The sequence below is a fragment of the Bufo bufo genome, chromosome 6 (assembly GCF_905171765.1).
Source record: "Bufo bufo chromosome 6, aBufBuf1.1, whole genome shotgun sequence".
In the NCBI taxonomy this organism is placed as follows: Eukaryota; Metazoa; Chordata; class Amphibia; order Anura; family Bufonidae; genus Bufo; species Bufo bufo.
Window position 1 is genome coordinate 260,213,992 of NC_053394.1, and position 17,972 is coordinate 260,231,963.

Sequence of the window (17,972 nt, forward strand, 5' to 3'; positions counted from 1 at the left end):
CGCAGGCCGCAGGCTGCCCGCACACCCGCAGCAAAGCAGTCCTCTGCCTGAAGGCGCGCCCCCACCCACCCGGGTGGGGGGCCGGCTCCTCCTTTTCAGGGACATCTGGATGGCTCACGTCTCCGACGCCTGGGCTCTCGAAATTGTGTCCTCAGGATACAAAATCGAATTTGCGTCCTTCCCTCCAGATCGGTTCTTTCGCTCCCGCCCCCCCGCGGGACCCGAAAAGCGCGGCTGCGTTCTCCGCGGCTGTTCAAGCCTTACTGGACAGGGGGGTGATTACCCCCGTTCCTCTAGAGGAAAGGTTCCAAGGGTTCTATTCGAACCTCTTTGTAGTTCCCAAGAAGGGAGGTTCGGTGCGGCCCATTTTGGACCTCAAAAAGCTCAACCGTTTTCTCCTCCTTCGACGGTTTCGGATGGAGTCCCTCCGTTCCGCGGTGGCTTCCCTGGAGCAGGGAGATTTCATGTCTTCCATCGATATACAGGATGCCTACCTCCATGTTCCGGTAGCCCGGTGTCACCATCGCTTCCTCCGATTCGCCGTGGGGGACCTCCACTTCCAGTTTGTCGCCCTTCCCTTTGGGCTGGCAACAGCCCCCCGGGTGTTCACCAAGGTCCTGGCCCCGGTTTTGGCCTTACTCCGTTCCAGGGGTGTTTTTCTGCTACCGTACTTGGACGATATCCTCATCAAGGCTCCGTCCCTTTCCCAAGCGGTTGCCAGCGTGGATCTCACTCTAGAGACTCTGGCGAGATTCGGTTGGGTCATCAACTTCCCCAAGTCCTCCCTTCCTCCCGCCAGACAACTGGTCTTCCTGGGAATGCTTTTAGACACGGAAGCGGCGGAGGTACGTCTTCCCTCGGAAAAACGACTGACCCTCCGTCGGGCGATTCGGGGTCTCCTTCTCCACCGTCGACCGTCCTTCCGCTTCTGCATGCGGGTCTTGGGGCAGATGGTTGCCTGCTTCGAGGCGATCCCATTTGCGCAGTTTCACTCCCGCCCTCTCCAACGGGCGATCCTCTCCTCCTGGGACAAATCGCCGGAGTCTCTGGATCATCCCTTCCATCTATCGCCTCCGGTGCGGTCATCTCTCCGCTGGTGGTTGCAGTCCCCTCTTCTGGGCAGGTCCTTTCTGCCGCTCAACTGGTTGGTGGTTACAACCGATGCCAGTCTCTTGGGCTGGGGAGGCGTGTTTCCTCCCCGATCCGTCCAGGGCATTTGGTCTCCATCGGAGTCCAAACTCTCGATCAATGTCCTGGAGCTGAGAGCGGCCCTTCTGTCTCTGCGACACTGGACTCATCTGCTGAAGGGTCATCCAGTTTGTGTGCAATCGGACAACGCCACGGCCGTGGCGTACATAAACCACCAGGGGGGCACTCGCAGCGTTGCAGCAATGCGGGAGGTCACCAGCATTCTCCGTTGGGCGGAAGCCCACGTCCCGGCCCTATCTGCAATTTTTATTCCAGGGGTGGACAATTGGGCGGCGGACTTCCTCAGTCGCACCACCGTCGACCCCGGCGAGTGGTCTCTTCACCCGGAGGTGTTCGAGGCCATTTGCCTTCGTTGGGGCATACCGGACGTGGACCTCATGGCCTCCAAATTCAATCACAAGGTCCCCGCCTATCTGTCCAGGGCCAGGGATCCGGGAGCCTGCGGAGCCGACGCCCTCGTTCTTCCTTGGCGAGGCTTCGCGCGTCTTACATATTCCCTCCCATCCCACTCCTGCCCAAGGTCCTTCGGAAGATCGCGGCGGAAGGCGTCTCGGTGATTCTGGTCGCTCCGGACTGGCCCCGCCGGTCTTGGTATGCCGACCTCATGCTGCTCCTGGCAGACGCGCCCTGGCCGCTGCCCGCCAGGGAAGATCTTCTCTCTCAGGGACCAATCTTCCACCCGCGTTTAAGGTCCCTACGTTTGACGGCGTGGTTGTTGAGACCACCGTCCTGACATGTAGGGGTTTTTCTGCGGACGTCGTCCGCACCATGATCCGCGCCCGTAAGCCGTCCTTTTCTAGGATCTATTATAGGACCTGGAGGACCTATTTGGGGTTCTGTGCCGATCTGGGGATTCCTCCGCTCCGCTTTTCTCTCCCCACCGTTTTGTCCTTCCTGCAGAGCGGACTTGCCCAAGGTCTGGGCCTTAGTTCTTTGAAGGGTCAGGTGTCTGCGCTGTCCATTTTGTTTCAGCGCCCACTGGCCCCCCTTGGTCCTGTCAAGACCTTCCTTCAGGGCGTGGCTCACGCGGTTCCCCCGTACCGCCCTCCGGTACCGCCCTGGGACCTGAACCTGGTTCTCTCAGCGCTCCAGGCTTCTCCTTTCGAGCCTCTGCGGACGGTTTCCTTGCGACTTCTGTCCTGCAAGGTTATTTTCCTTGTAGCCGTCACCTCTCTTCGGAGGGTGTCCGAATTGGCTGCACTCTCCTATCTGGAACCTTTCCTAGTGTTCCACCAGGACAAGGTAGTTCTTCGTCCGGTCCCTTCCTTCCTTCCTAAGGTGGTCTCCGCCTTTCATCTGAACGAGGACATCGTTCTCCCCTCTTTGTGTCCTTCCCCTTCCCACCCGCGGGAGAGGAAGCTTCATCGCCTGGACGTTGTCAGGGCGCTCAAGGTTTACCTGGAGGTAACCAGCTCTTTCAGGCGTACTGACTCGCTCTTTGTGGTTCCGGAGGGGTCGCGCAGAGGGATGGCGGCATCCAAAGTTGCTATCGCCCGTTTTGTCAAGATGGCTGTTACTGAGGCTTATCTCGCCAAGGGCAAGGTTCCGCCCCTCGGTGTTACCGCTCACTCCACTAGAGCGGTCGGGGCTTCCTGGGCTCAGAGGAATCGGGCTTCTACGGAGCAGATTTGCAAGGCGGCCACTTGGTCCTCCTTGCACACCTTCACCAAGTTCTACAGGGTGCATTCTCATGCGTCGGCTGACGCTGCTTTAGGCCGTCTGGTGTTGCAGGCGGCAGTTGATTGATGCCTCTGGTGTTGGTCTAGTTTGTTCTGGTCCCTCCCTTCTGGGACTGCTCTGGAACGTCCCATGGTTTCCTGTGTCCCCCAAGGAATATGGGCGAGAAAAGGAGACTTTTGTATTACTTACCAGTAAAGTCTCTTTCTCGCTCTTCCTTGGGGGACACAGCACCCGCCCTTCATTTGGGTTACAGTTGTGGTTCCGGCTTGGTTGCCCCCGTTGGGGCTCGACAGTTCTTTTTTCCGGTTGGTGGTTATCTTTCACTACTTGGACACGCAACTGGCAGTCTCTTCTCCAGGCTGAAGGGTATAGCTGATGGAGGAGGGGCTTACAGCTTTCACTTAGTGTCACGCCTCCTAGGGAGCAGAGCTATACCCATGGTTTCCTGTGTCCCCCAAGGAAGAGCGAGAAAGAGACTTTACTGGTAAGTAATACAAAAGTCTCCTTTTTTCATTTTAGAAAAAAAAGTACTTCATCATAAATGAGCAGTTATGTGCACCACAGACGTCTCAGTCCTTATGCTTCCTCTTCTAGCGCCACCCTCTACTATTTTTTTGACAGAACCAAGGTCCTGCATGGTGGAGAAGGGGGGCAAGGGGTGGCAGAAGGAGCACAGGTACACAAGAGTGGTTCCACCTTCGGTGCATTTATATAGATTGTCTATCTTTTATTAACTGATCTAGTCTCAGGATAGACTACTAGTCCATTAAAATCAATGAGACCGTTACTGCAGTGATGAGCTCAGTCCACGACAGAGTTGATGGAGCCGACTGCTGCTGGCGCTAGAGCAGTAGCCAAATAGCTGATCAGCAAGAATGCAGGGTGTGAGACCCCCGCTGATCAGCTAGTTATAGCCTATCCCGAGGATAGGCCATCACTTAAAGGGGTTGTCTTACTTTAGTAAGTGGCATTGATCATGTAGACAAAGTGAATACAGGGCACTTCCTAATGTATTGTGATGGTTCACATTGCCTCCTTGGCTTTATTCATTTTTCCATCACATGATACACTGCTCGTTTCCAGGGGTTATGACCACGGCTACAGTCCATGCTTGCACACTAGGAAAAAAAGCTCTTTTTCTTATAGTGTGCAAGCATGGCCACCATTGCTGGAGACAACCCCTTCAATAAAAGGAGGACAACCGCTTTTAAGAAGAGCTTTTATGGTATTTTTTATTTTTTTTGCTTAATTGAGTACCTTTACTTGCGGGGTACCCTCCACTGATGCTGCCATCCTTGTTCTTTTAAAAAAATAAAATAAAAATCAAATGCCCCTTGGCCTTATTCCGTCCTGCTGTTTTCACGCCCAGTTTGTTAATACTGAGCATCGGAACAGGGAGGAGGAGACACCAGGGTTTCTCATTGGGCGTCTCCTTCTCGGGATGGCAGCATCAGTGCTGGTTACCCTGCAAGTAAAGGTACTTAATTAAACTAAAAAAAAAAATCCATTAAAGCTCCTCTTTAACTGCCTTGCAGTACCATATAGATTAAAAGTACTTTTTTCTCCAGAATGAAGTGAAAGGGATCATAATGTTCAACTGAGCTAGCCCTACAAGGCCCCTTTCACATGGGGCGAGAATTCCACGCGGGTGCAATGCGTGAGGTGAACGCATTGTACCCGCACTGAATCTGGACCCATTCACTTCAATGGGGCTGTGCAGATGAGCGGTTATTTTCAAGCATCACTTGTGTGTTGCGTGAAAACCGCAGCATGTTCTATATTCTGCGTTTTTCACGCAAAAAACGCAGGCCCCATGGTTATAAGGGAAAATAATAGCATTCTTAATACAGAATGCTTAGTAAAATGTGCCTTGAGGGTTTAAAATAAAAATAAAAAATTAACTCTACTCATCCACTTGATCGCGCAGCCGGCATAGTCTTCTGTCTTCTTTCAGGACCTGCAAAAGGACCTTTTTTTTAAATCGGATACATTTTTATTATTTTGTAAAAATAAACAATATCATTTTACAAAATTCTTGTCATATATTATGTTCAACACAGTGCAAAAATACTCATTGTACAAAACAGGATAGTCAATAAACAGGATCCTTAACATAAAGATCCAACAACCAAACTCCCCCCACCCACTGAGACCTTGTTGTGAGTAGATAAGCATAAACATGTGTAGGACCTATTTGTTTTAGTAACAGACCATGACATCACCTATGCACTATAAAGCTTCAGCACACTAGGCTGCAAAAGGACCTTTGATGTAATCATTACGTCATGAAAGGTCCTTTTGCAGGTCCTGAAAGAAGAAGGAAGACTATGCCGGCTGCGCGAACAAGTGGATGAATTGAGGTTTTTTATTTAATTTTTTTTAACCCTCAATTGACATTATACTTAGCATTCTGTATTAAAGAATGCTATAATTTTCCATTATAATAGAAAATACAAAAATGCAGAAAACCAAACCCGAACTTCAGTGAAGAAGTTCGGGTCTGGGTACCACATTCTGTTTTTTCTTACGCGTGTGCAAAACGCATTGAACAACGGAACGCAATCGCATTCAAAACTGACTGAAATTGCGTGCCGACTCGCACAATTTTCCCTGAACGCACCTTTTCAATAGTGAATTTCCTGGTGACAGACTCCCTATAAGGTATTGCGGGTTTATCAGTAGGAAAAATATTACATGGATCCTCATTCATACTGTCCATTAGCACTTGATTTTTTTCCAATCAAACCTTCTGTTGTAATGCATATTCTTTATATTTCTATGTATAGTCATCAGTTTCATTATTTAATATACTTTATCTTTGTGACCAGAATAATAAAGTCCCCAACCCCCCTGCCTTCATCTTCATGATTGACGTTTCATACAATGCTGTAAAGAGTGGTTTGGTTGCACTGGTCTGTGAGGAACTGAAACAGCTCATTGATTATCTGCCCAGGTTAGTATTAGTAAGTTTAGTGCGATTTCCCAATGAGCCACGTTCTATTAATAAATTTAGTCTTATCTGATTTCTAGGGAAGGTAATATGGAAGAATCAATGATACGGGTTGGCTTTGTGACCTACAACAAAGTTCTTCACTTCTATAATGTGAAAAGCTCCCTGGCACAGCCACAGATGATGGTCGTGTCTGATGTGGCTGATATGTTTGTTCCCCTCCTGGATGGATTTCTTGTAAATGTGAATGAATCAAGGACGGTCATTACCAGGTAAACAGTCATCTAGCCATACGTTTGTGCCCTGTTATATGAGGTGCTTGTGGATTGAGAACGTTGCTTGTCTTCCAGGCTTTAAATGTCATATGATGCTGGTTTATCAGAGTGAAGGTTATGACTTGTATCTCGCTAGTCGTTTGTCCTGACGCCAGAACCATTCACTTTAGTGATATATAGAATTGTGTGTCACTTGTGACCTAGGAAGTAAGGTTGAATAACCAACAAATTACTTTAGCAGTAAATCATAGGATTATATTATTTGACTTGATGATCACCCAGGGGCCGAATTCAGAAAGCTGTTGAAAAGAAAAGCTTTCCTTTCTCGCCCAGTTTCCTTGGGGGACACAGAAGACCTTGGGTATAGCTCATCTCCCTAGGAGGCGTGACACTAAGTGAAGACTGTTAAGCCCCTCCTCCACAGCTATACCCTCAGCCTGGAGAGAGAGACTGCCAGTTTTTGCTTAGTGTCCAAGGAGGCAAGACACTCCCTGCTCTGCAGGGCTGCTTTCTCCTTGTTTCAATTTTAGTTTTTTACTTTTTTATTTTATTTTTGTTCCAGATCATCAGGGATAACAGAGACGCACTAGACCTCTCTGTTCTCCCGGGGTTGAGCTGCGCCAGTGCCGGTCACCCGCACTGCTGCCTCCCCCACAGAAGGCAAGGTGGATCAGGGCAGCCTCGCTCCCCTTCATCCCGCCAGCGCAAGGGTCGCCCGCACGCCAAGTCCCTCTCCCAGCGTCCTGCCACTACGGTGCCAGTAGCTGAAGGGGCGACCCTGCTGGAACGGACCGAGGTTGAAGACGACTATGGTGAGAGAGAGGCTTCTCCAGCCCTACGTCCCCCGTCCCCCCCGGTCTCCTGCGTGCCTGACCCTATACTGGGCCTATGGACCCTTCTGCCCATGCTAGACCTAGGCTGGCTCCTGGGCTGTCGCAGGGCGACATTCTGCTCCCTCTCTCCTGGCCTCCAGGACATTGGCACCCTTCTCCCTACAAGAAGAATGCCTAGGGAGCTGCGGAGGTCCGCAACTAGCTGCCCCTGATGGAGGGGTTATGCAGGCGTCCACCCTCACAGACCCGGTCTCAGGGTCCCCCTCCCTCTTACCGGCCACTACTTCAGGGCCAGAGGGCCCGCGCCTTGCTGCCACTGACCCTCCCTACTCTCACGGACACCGTTCCAGGGGAAAGGAGGTTGTAGCTGCCGGCCATATGGAGCGCTGTTCTAGGCAGGTGCCCGCTCCAGGGGTGAAATGGCTGCCGGGTGCAGGGTCCTCACTTCCGGACAGCTGGGTGGGCACCGCGGCCTGCAAAATGAGCGCTTCAACAGCCCCGGCCGACCGTCGGAACAAAACTTGTGTTCCACTTCAAGGCCGCGATCCCGCTCTATCCGGGTCCCCGGCTCGCGGGGTGGGCACCCGCGGCCGGTATGTGCCGCTCCGTAGGCCCGGCTGGTACTTTAAGTACTGTGCGGCCCCGGTCATCCGGGCGCCGCTAAAAATTTAGGCCCCGGCTCTTACGGCCCGCGGGGTGGGCACCCGCGGCCGGTATGTGCCGCTCCGTAGGCCGGCCGGTACTTTAAATACTGTGCGGCCCCGGTCAGCCGGGCGCCGCTAAAAATTTAGGCCCCAGCTTCACGCCCTACTAGGCCGCAAATTCAGGCCTCTGTTGGAGGGGGCTGGAACTTCTCCAGGCGCGAATTCTTCCCGCCTGGAGGTTCCCCCGCCCCCAGAGGATCGCAGTGCCGCCCCCCAGGCCGGATCCCTGTTAACCCTTTGGGTACAGGCCGGCTTCCGATGGGCCTGTATGGGTGGATCTGTGCCCTGTAGGTGGCCCCCCCTTTTATTTTATTTTTTTCTGCCTCAGTGAGGCTGTGTGTTAAAAAAAAAAAAAAAAGAAAGTTTTTATTATATATATGACTTGTGGGCTGCGCAGGACGCTGCAGCCTCATCTCAGAGTGCTGCCTGTATACATGCCCCCCTTCCATAGGCGGCATGGTGTCGCGCTCCCCGGCTGCGGCGCTGCCAGGGTCTTTTTTCCCCTTCTAGGTGGTTTTCTTGCCCTTTCCGCGCTACGGCGCTGGTCAAGTGCATGCCTTTTCTGTAGGCAACATTCGTCACCCTCTCCAGTTATGGTGCCTGCCATGTGCAGGACCCCCCTCCTGGGCGGGATACTGCACTCTCCCTAACTGCGGGTTGGCCTTGTGCATGATCCCCCTTTTCATTGGCGGCCTACTGCAGTTTCTCCGGATACAATGCTGGCCATGTGCACGACCCCCTTCCATAGGTGGAACACGGCACTCTCACTGGGTTCGCTGCTGGCCATGTGCGTGCCCCCCTTCCATAGGTGGAACACGGCACTCTCACTGGATTCGCTGCCTGCCATAGGCATGACTCCCTTCTGTGGACGGCATTCGGCACTCTCACTGGATTCACTGTCAGCCATGTGCATGACCACCTTACATAGGCGGTATGATGTACTCTCATTGGATTCACTGCCGGCCTTGGGTATGCCTCCTTCCCGGGTGGCGGCATACATACACTCCCTCGGTCGGTGGTTGTTCTCTCGCCGGTACATTGTTGGCCATGTGCATGACCCCTATACATAGCGGGGTGCTTGCACTCTCTCTGGATCCGCGGCCGGCCATATGCATGACCCCTCTTCTGTGGGCGGTGTACGCACTCTCACTGGATTCGCTGCCGGCCATGGGCATGCCTCCTTCGGTGGCATACACACTTTCTCACCGACTGCTCGCATTCTCCCTGGATGCGATGCTGGACATGTGCATGACCCCCCCCCCCCCCTTCCTTTTCTGGGCGGCATACTACACTCTCACCAGATACGTTGCTGGCCTTGAGCATGGCCTCTAACATGGGTGGAACGCTTGCGCTTCCATTGGATACGGTGCTGGCCTTGTGCGTGACCACCCCTCATTCCATGGGTGGAATTTTGCACGCTCACAAGATTCAAGGCTGTCCTTGTATGTGCTGTACTGGACTTGCACATGTTCCCCTTCATTGGCGGAGTAGTTACACTCTCACGAAATTTCGGGTTGGGTGAATTGTTGCACACTCACTTAATGCTAAGATAGCCCTGTGCATGCCCCCCTTTTTCACTAGGTGGACCTCCTGCGTTCCTGCTGGATACTGTGTGGCCATGTGCATGGCGCCTTTCTGGGCGAAGTATGGTATGCCCTACTTCTCTGACGTAGGTACGGCCTTGGGCATCACCCCCTTTTTGGGGCAGGCCTTTGCATTCTTGCCCACTGCAGTTTGCCAGGTACATTTCCCCCCTTTTTCGGGGCGGTCAGTTTGCGTTCCATCGCATACCATACTAGTCTTGTGCATAACTCCTTTCAGTTTGCACTCCCGTAGATACTGTGGCACTCTGTGGCTGGCCCTCTTCGCTGAGTGATATTTTTGCAGTGAGCGGACGTTCTTGTGCGTTGTTTCCTTCTCGTCCCGTAGGTGGGTTGGCCTTCTCACTGCTTACGGGGCTACTCGTACGTATGCCTCCTTTCCTCCTGCGACATACTTTTTCTCTTGGGATACGATGATTGCCGCAAGCCTTGCACTATTCTCTAAGGAGATCATTCTGTCCATCTGTGTAAGCCTAAGGTGTTGTCCAATAAACAACAAATGAATACCTTATATTTAAGTAGACGGGCTCTACTGTTCGCTACTGCACAGAGCTGGGTGGTACTCATTCATTTCGTTGGCCCATTTGTCCTTCCGCGGCATTGTTTCCCTGTGCTAGTGGTCGCATGGTCGAGAGCGCTGTCTGCAGCGCCCTTCGCATTTTATGTTGGCTCTGGCGGGACTACGGTCCCCTCGCCTAATACCATTTCCTCCTCTTCGGGTGCAGTGTGGTATGATTCTTTCCGGATTGGCGCCCTCGGTGCTTCAGTCTGATCTGCTACCAGGTTCGGGCCGCTCTTCTTGGGAAGGTCACCCAACTTCTCTTGGGTGCTCGCTTATACAGGTCTGGGGGACCTCCACCTTGGGTTCTTCAGGGTATTCGCCTTCTGCGAGGCGGTGAACCGGGCGTCTCTGTGTAGCGGTGTTCTGCTTTTGAGCTGTCCTATGGCCTCTCTGTTGCCCACTCCCCCTTTCGGTTGGAGGGTGTTATACCGGCCTCTGTCTCGCCTGCCTTTTCTCGCCGGCTCTGTTTGGCTCCCACTCGGTACAGATCATTCCGATGTGGCGTCTGTTCCGGCCACGCTTCAGAGGCTGTTCCTTCACTGCCCTTCCCTCTGGGGAAAGCATGGTTGTTCATGTGGATGGTTCTGGTGTTCCTTTTGAGTCTCCCTTGTCCACACTGGCTGTACTAGCTGTGTGCCTAGTTACCGGGTCTACCGTTTTCTGTCCTCCCGCTGGGTGCAGATTGCGTTTTTTCCATTTTAGGCAATGTTTCTGCTTTGGATTCACCTTCTCGGTAACTTGGGAGGACTACCATTTGGTCAGGATTGTCTTTTAAATCTCCCACACCGGAACTGTAGTCCGTCTTCCTGTGGTGGCTACATTGGCTTCGGCTTTAGCCTGTCTTGTCCTGGCGGTTGCTGGGCGGACCCTTCGGTTCCTGTCCGTTTGTCCTTCTGCTTCCCCACTCTGGGGGGATACGGGACAACCTTGCTCGGGGGCCGACGGGACCAGTTCTACCGACTGTTCTACCCGTGTTACGGGTCTGCGCCTGATCATTGGGTTTTCACCCGCTTGCCCAGGCAACTCTAGTGGGCTCGCTAGTGTTCGCTTCTAGCCGAGTTTTTCGTCCAGGATCTGTGGTAGGACTTAGGGTTTTACCTGGGGTTCTGTGGGAAGCTGGGCGTTCCCCCACTCTGCCTTTCTCCATGGTTCTGTCTTTCTCCAGTCCGGCCTGGACCTGGGGCTGGGACTCTGTTGCTTGAAGTATCAAGTGTCATTCCTGTCCTTCCTCTTTCAGCGTTCCCAGGCCCTCTGGGCCTGTCAGGAACTTCTTCCATGGAGCGGCTCTTGGGTTCCTTTGTACTGTCCTCCGGTACCGTCCTGGGAACTACATACTAGGCTCTTGGCGCTCCAATTTTTCCTTGGAGCCGTTACAGAAGTTCCCTCTACTAACAGTTGGGTTTCTGTAGCCATCGTGTCTCTGATGGGTGCCTGAGTGGCGGCCCTTCTTGTTCCGAGCCTTCTGTCTTCCCCCAGGACAGGGCTGTTCTCCATTCCGTCTCTTCCTTCCTTCTGAAGATGGTGTTTGTCTTTCATTTCATTGAGGCAGTCGTCCTCCCCTTCCCACCCCAGGGAACGTTGGAGATCTCCGACTCTTGTCGACATTCGGTCTCTTGTGTTTCCAGGAGGTCCGCGCAAAGGGTTGACGGCCTCCAGGGTGGCTTTCCTCCGCTTTCTCAGAGTGGCTCTTGTTGTGGTTGCCGCACCAAGGGCAGGGTTCTGCTTTTGGTGTCACCATTCATTTGGCCAGACTTGTCGGTTTTTTCCTGGGCCGGAGGCATTAGGCTTCGGCCATGCATTTGTGCAAGGCGGTCACTGGTCTTCCTTGCACACCTTACCGAGTTCTACAGGGTGCATACTCGGGCTTCGGCGTATGCTGTTTCGGGCCGCCTGGTCTGCAGGCGGCGGGTTTTTTGATGCCTTCGGGTGCTTCGCCTTGGTGCTGTGGTCCCTCCCCCTTTGGACTGCTTTTGAACGTCCCAAGGTCTTCTGTGTCCCCCAAGGAAACTGGGCGAGAAAACGAGATTTTTGTATAACTTACCAGTAAAATCTCTTTCTCGCTCTTTCCTTGGGGGACACAGCACCCACCCATTCTTTGTTCTTCTCTGACTGTTTCCGAGTTTGTTTTACCCTTTGGGTAGTTGGCTTGTTGGTTCCAATTTTTGGACTTTGCCTTTTCTCACTACTTGGACACGCAACTGGCAGTCTCTCTCTCCAGGCTGAGGGTATAGCTGTGGAGGAGGGGCTTAACAGTCTTCACTTAGTGTCACGCCTCCTAGGGAGATGAGCTATACCCAAGGTCTTCTGTGTCCCCCAAGGAAAGAGCGAGAAAGAGATTTTACTGGTAAGTTATACAAAAATCTCGTTTTTGTGCCCCTAGCAATCACAGAGCAGCTTTCATTTTACCTGAGCAGTTTAAGAAATGAGAGACGGGCTCTAATTGGATGCCAAGGGCTGCGGGGACAGTGTTTCTTTTAGACAGGCCCACTGTGTTAGTAATTGCATCTGTTAAACAGAAGGCTGAGCGCTAAGTTAATGTAATGGCCAGTAATTTGTGTTTTCTTCGTCTTCCATAGTTTGCTAGACCAGATTCCAGAGTTGTTTGCAGACACCAGGGAAACGGAGACTGTTTTTGCCCCTGTTATTCAAGCTGGTCTGGAAGCACTGAAGGTAAAGAACTTGTAAGTTGAAACTTTTTTCTATGATGTTCTGTTGATATGCAACTCATTTTTGTACCTTCTTTATAGGCAGCAGACTGCGCTGGCAAGCTTTTTGTTTTTCACACAACTCTTCCGATTGCTGAAGCGCCAGGAAAGCTGAAGAACAGAGATGATAAAAAACTTCTCAATACAGATAAAGAAAAGGTATCTATAAAATCTTTTGGTAACAGCCCTCTAACCTCCTGTTGAATTTAAGACATTTTATTGTAAATCAATAGGACCAGATGCTGATTTATCAAATAGTCTGACATAGGTATTGTAAAAACAGAGCGCAAACAACCTGCTAAAATGGGTCTCATTCCTTGCTGCAAACAGAACATAAATTAGTGACCATAACCCAAGTAAGGACCCAGAACTAACTACATATTAAAATTTAAAAAGGGTCTCTACATTGGTAGTAGTGGTCAGCAGTGTGGTTAGTGTCAAAGCATCTGCTTTACTCCAAAGAAGCAATCTTCTGACCAACAATGTAGGCACTGTCTTCTTGCTAGTCTCCTTGTAGCGTCCTCATTGACGTTCCCTCCGGTAGATTTGTATGGATCACCAGAATATTGCTCTAGAGTCTAGATAGCTACACCACAGCCCCCTCACGATTTCATTAAGTTACTGTTTATCAGTTGTAGCTGCACATATTGAGTAACAATCCTCCAACAGTGTCAGGAATATGGCGACTCAAAGAAACAGGACCTTGTGCAGAATCATTTTGTGTAAAAGCATCTGCTGTATTTCTTCAGAATACCCACAAGATGAACAGTTTGTATAAACCATGTAGTAAAATTGTAGAAATCACCTCAGGATGGAGCTCATAAGTGCCCAACTTCTTCAGGGAACCCAACCCACAACTTCTAGAACCCAAGTGTCATTTACACAAGCAAGCTTAGACCTTGAAAGAGCAAAAGTCCCCTGATCTAAGCAAGAGACTTGAAGGAGAGAGGTCCTTCAAGCAATTGAGGACTCAAATCTTAGAAAAGACTTGATCGGCAAGGAAAAATTGCATCCTGGAGAGTGGTCTCTCCACTGGGAGGTCTTGCGTAAGCTCTGTTAGAAGTGAGGGAACTCAAAACATCAACCTGTTTCTACATTCCTAAGGGCATCAAGGCGAAGGGCATCCCTGTGGCTCCCGACTTGCCCCACAGGGCTTGGTGCCCAGATCTCATCAACCTGCTGGTGGATGATCCTTGGTCTCTCCCCCCCTCCAGCCAGACCTACTTTCCGAAGGTCCACTCTTCCACCCAAATTTGCCTCGGCTTCGTTTAATGGGATGACCATTGAAGCTGAGCTGTTGTGGTCTGCCTTCTTGGTCTTCGTCTTAAGGGCAAAGGGGGTAATTTATCAAACTGGTGTAAGGTAGAACTGGCTTAGTTGCTCATAGCAACCAGTCATATTACACCTTTCATTTTTGACAGCTCCTTTGGAAACTGAAAGAGGCAATCTAATTGGTTGCTATGGGCAACTAAGCCAGTTCTACTCTACACCAGTTTGATAAATCTTCCCCAAAGTGTTGGTTCGTCTAAGTCTTTCCTTCTTCCCCAAGGTGGTCTCCTCCTTTCACATCAATGAGGACTTCGTTCTCCCTTCTTTCTCCTCAGGAGCATTCTCTTCACAAACTCATTGTGGTCAAAGCTGTCCAGACCAGTCTGCTCCTTGTTGGCTCTGCTGGAAGGTCCACACAAGCTTCTAGCAGATTCCAAACCTTCCATTTCAAAGTGGATCAGGTCTGCTATTGTGAAAGACAAATGGTCCAAGGGTAGGGTTTTGCCACTTCTGAGTGACTACCCATTCCACTCAAGCGGTCAGGGCCTCCTGGGTAGCCCGGCATTAGGCGTCTGCGCTCAGCTTTGCAAGGCTGCCACCTGAGCCTCGGTTCACACTTTAACCAAATTCTACCAGATGCCTACCATGGAATCTGCCAGTGCTAGACTTGGATGCAGGGTACTTCAGGCAGCTGTGCGATAGATGGGTCGCAAGGCATTGTTTCTCGCCCAGTTTCCTTGGGGGGACACAGAAGACCTTGGGTATAGCTCATCTCCCTAGGAGGCGTGACACTAAGTGAAGACTGTTAAGCCCCTCCTCCACAGCTATACCCTCAGCCTGGAGAGAGAGACTGCCAGTTTTTGCTTAGTGTCCAAGGAGGCAAGACACTCCCTGCTCTGCAGGGCTGCTTTCTCCTTGTTTCAATTTTAGTTTTTTACTTTTTTATTTTATTTTTGTTCCAGATCATCAGGGATAACAGAGACGCACTAGACCTCTCTGTTCTCCCGGGGTTGAGCTGCGCCAGTGCCGGTCACCCGCACTGCTGCCTCCCCCACAGAAGGCAAGGTGGATCAGGGCAGCCTCGCTCCCCTACATCCCGCCAGCGCAAGGGTCGCCCGCACGCCAAGTCCCTCTCCCAGCGTCCTGCCACTACGGTGCCAGTAGCTGAAGGGGCGACCCTGCTGGAACGGACCGAGGGTGAAGACGACTATGGTGAGAGAGAGGCTTCTCCAGCCCTACGTCCCCCGTCCCCCCCCGGTCTCCTGCGTGCCTGACCCTATACTGGGCCTATGGACCCTTCTGCCCATGCTAGACCTAGGCTGGCTCCTGGGCTGTCGCAGGGCGACATTCTGCTCCCTCTCTCCTGGCCTCCAGGACATTGGCACCCTTCTCCCTACAAGAAGAATGCCTAGGGAGCTGCGGAGGTCCGCAACTAGCTGCCCCTGACGGAGGGGTTATGCAGGCGTCCACCCTCACAGACCCGGTCTCAGGGTCCCCCTCCCTCTTACCGGCCACTACTTCAGGGCCAGAGGGCCCGCGCCTTGCTGCCACTGACCCTCCCTACTCTCACGGGCACCGTTCCAGGGGAAAGGAGGTTGTAGCTGCCGGCCATATGGAGCGCTGTTCTAGGCAGGTGCCCGCTCCAGGGGTGAAATGGCTGCCGGGTGCAGGGTCCTCACTTCCGGACAGCTGGGTGGGCACCGCGGCCTGCAAAATGAGCGCTTCAACAGCCCCGGCCGACCGTCGGAACAAAACTTGTGTTCCACTTCAAGGCCGCGATCCCGCTCTATCCGGGTCCCCGGCTCGCGGGGTGGGCACCCGCGGCCGGTATGTGCCGCTCCGTAGGCCCGGCTGGTACTTTAAGTACTGTGCGGCCCCGGTCATCCGGGCGCCGCTAAAAATTTAGGCCCCGGCTCTTACGGCCCGCGGGGTGGGCACCCGCGGCCGGTATGTGCCGCTCCGTAGGCCGGCCGGTACTTTAAATACTGTGCGGCCCCGGTCAGCCGGGCGCCGCTAAAAATTTAGGCCCCAGCTTCACGGCCTACTAGGCCGCAAAATTCAGGCCTCTGTTGGAGGGGGCTGGAACTTCTCCAGGCGCGAATTCTTCCCGCCTGGAGGTTCCCCCGCCCCCAGAGGATCGCAGTGCCGCCCCCCAGGCCGGATCCCTGTTAACCCTTTGGGTACAGGCCGGCTTCCGATGGGCCTGTATGGGTGGATCTGTGCCCTGTAGGTGGCCCCCCCCTTTTATTTTATTTTTTTCTGCCTCAGTGAGGCTGTGTGTTAAAAAAAAAAAAAAAAAGAAAATTTTTATTATATATATGACTTGTGGGCTGCGCAGGACGCTGCAGCCTCATCTCAGAGTGCTGCCTGTATACATGCCCCCCTTCCATAGGCGGCATGGTGTCGCGCTCCCCGGCTGCGGCGCTGCCAGGGTCTTTTTTCCCCTTCTAGGCGGTTTTCTTGCCCTCTCCGCGCTACGGCGCTGGTCAAGTGCATGCCTTTTCTGTAGGCAACATTCGTCACCCTCTCCAGTTATGGTGCCTGCCATGTGCAGGACCCCCCTCCTGGGCGGGATACTGCACTCTCCCTAACTGCGGGTTGGCCTTGTGCATGATCCCCCTTTCATTGGCGGCCTACTGCAGTTTCTCCGGATACAATGCTGGCCATGTGCACGACCCCCTTCCATAGGTGGAACACGGCACTCTCACTGGGTTCGCTGCTGGCCATGTGCGTGCCCCCCTTCCATAGGTGGAACACGGCACTCTCACTGGATTCGCTGCCTGCCATAGGCATGACTCCCTTCTGTGGACGGCATTCGGCACTCTCACTGGATTCACTGTCAGCCATGTGCATGACCACCTTACATAGGCGGTATGATGTACTCTCATTGGATTCACTGCCGGCCTTGGGTATGCCTCCTTCCCGGGTGGCGGCATACATACACTCCCTCGGTCGGTGGTTGTTCTCTCGCCGGTACATTGTTGGCCATGTGCATGACCCCTATACATAGCGGGGTGCTTGCACTCTCTCTGGATCCGCGGCCGGCCATATGCATGACCCCTCTTCTGTGGGCGGTGTACGCACTCTCACTGGATTCGCTGCCGGCCATGGGCATGCCTCCTTCGGTGGCATACACACTTTCTCACCGACTGCTCGCATTCTCCCTGGATGCGATGCTGGACATGTGCATGACCCCCCCCCCCCCCCCCCCCCCCCCCTTCCTTTTCTGGGCGGCATACTACACTCTCACCAGATACGTTGCTGGCCTTGAGCATGGCCTCTAACATGGGTGGAACGCTTGCGCTTCCATTGGATACGGTGCTGGCCTTGTGCGTGACCACCCCTCATTCCATGGGTGGAATTTTGCACGCTCACAAGATTCAAGGCTGTCCTTGTATGTGCTGTACTGGACTTGCACATGTTCCCCTTCATTGGCGGAGTAGTTACACTCTCACGAAATTTCGGGTTGGGTGAATTGTTGCACACTCACTTAATGCTAAGATAGCCCTGTGCATGCCCCCCTTTTTCACTAGGTGGACCTCCTGCGTTCCTGCTGGATACTGTGTGGCCATGTGCATGGCGCCTTTCTGGGCGAAGTATGGTATGCCCTACTTCTCTGACGTAGGTACGGCCTTGGGCATCACCCCCTTTTTGGGGCAGGCCTTTGCATTCTTGCCCACTGCAGTTTGCCAGGTACATTTCCCCCCTTTTTCGGGGCGGTCAGTTTGCGTTCCATCGCATACCATACTAGTCTTGTGCATAACTCCTTTCAGTTTGCACTCCCGTAGATACTGTGGCACTCTGTGGCTGGCCCTCTTCGCTGAGTGATATTTTTGCAGTGAGCGGACGTTCTTGTGCGTTGTTTCCTTCTCGTCCCGTAGGTGGGTTGGCCTTCTCACTGCTTACGGGGCTACTCGTACGTATGCCTCCTTTCCTCCTGCGACATACTTTTTCTCTTGGGATACGATGATTGCCGCAAGCCTTGCACTATTCTCTAAGGAGATCATTCTGTCCATCTGTGTAAGCCTAAGGTGTTGTCCAATAAACAACAAATGAATACCTTATATTTAAGTAGACGGGCTCTACTGTTCGCTACTGCACAGAGCTGGGTGGTACTCATTCATTTCGTTGGCCCATTTGTCCTTCCGCGGCATTGTTTCCCTGTGCTAGTGGTCGCATGGTCG

General features: G+C 52.7%; 1 protein-coding gene across 2 annotated transcripts in view; it reads left to right on the plus strand.

Annotated features, from left to right (window-relative positions):
- Positions 1 to 17,972, plus strand: part of SEC24C (SEC24 homolog C, COPII coat complex component) — a 77,578-nt gene that overhangs the window by 35,970 nt on the left and 23,636 nt on the right. For both annotated transcript variants that reach the window (XM_040434862.1, XM_040434863.1), the window contains 4 exons: positions 5,718 to 5,842; positions 5,920 to 6,111; positions 12,391 to 12,484; positions 12,562 to 12,678. In XM_040434862.1, the coding sequence (XP_040290796.1) occupies positions 5,718 to 5,842; positions 5,920 to 6,111; positions 12,391 to 12,484; positions 12,562 to 12,678 (528 nt within the window). The remainder of the gene's footprint in view (positions 1 to 5,717; positions 5,843 to 5,919; positions 6,112 to 12,390; positions 12,485 to 12,561; positions 12,679 to 17,972) is intronic.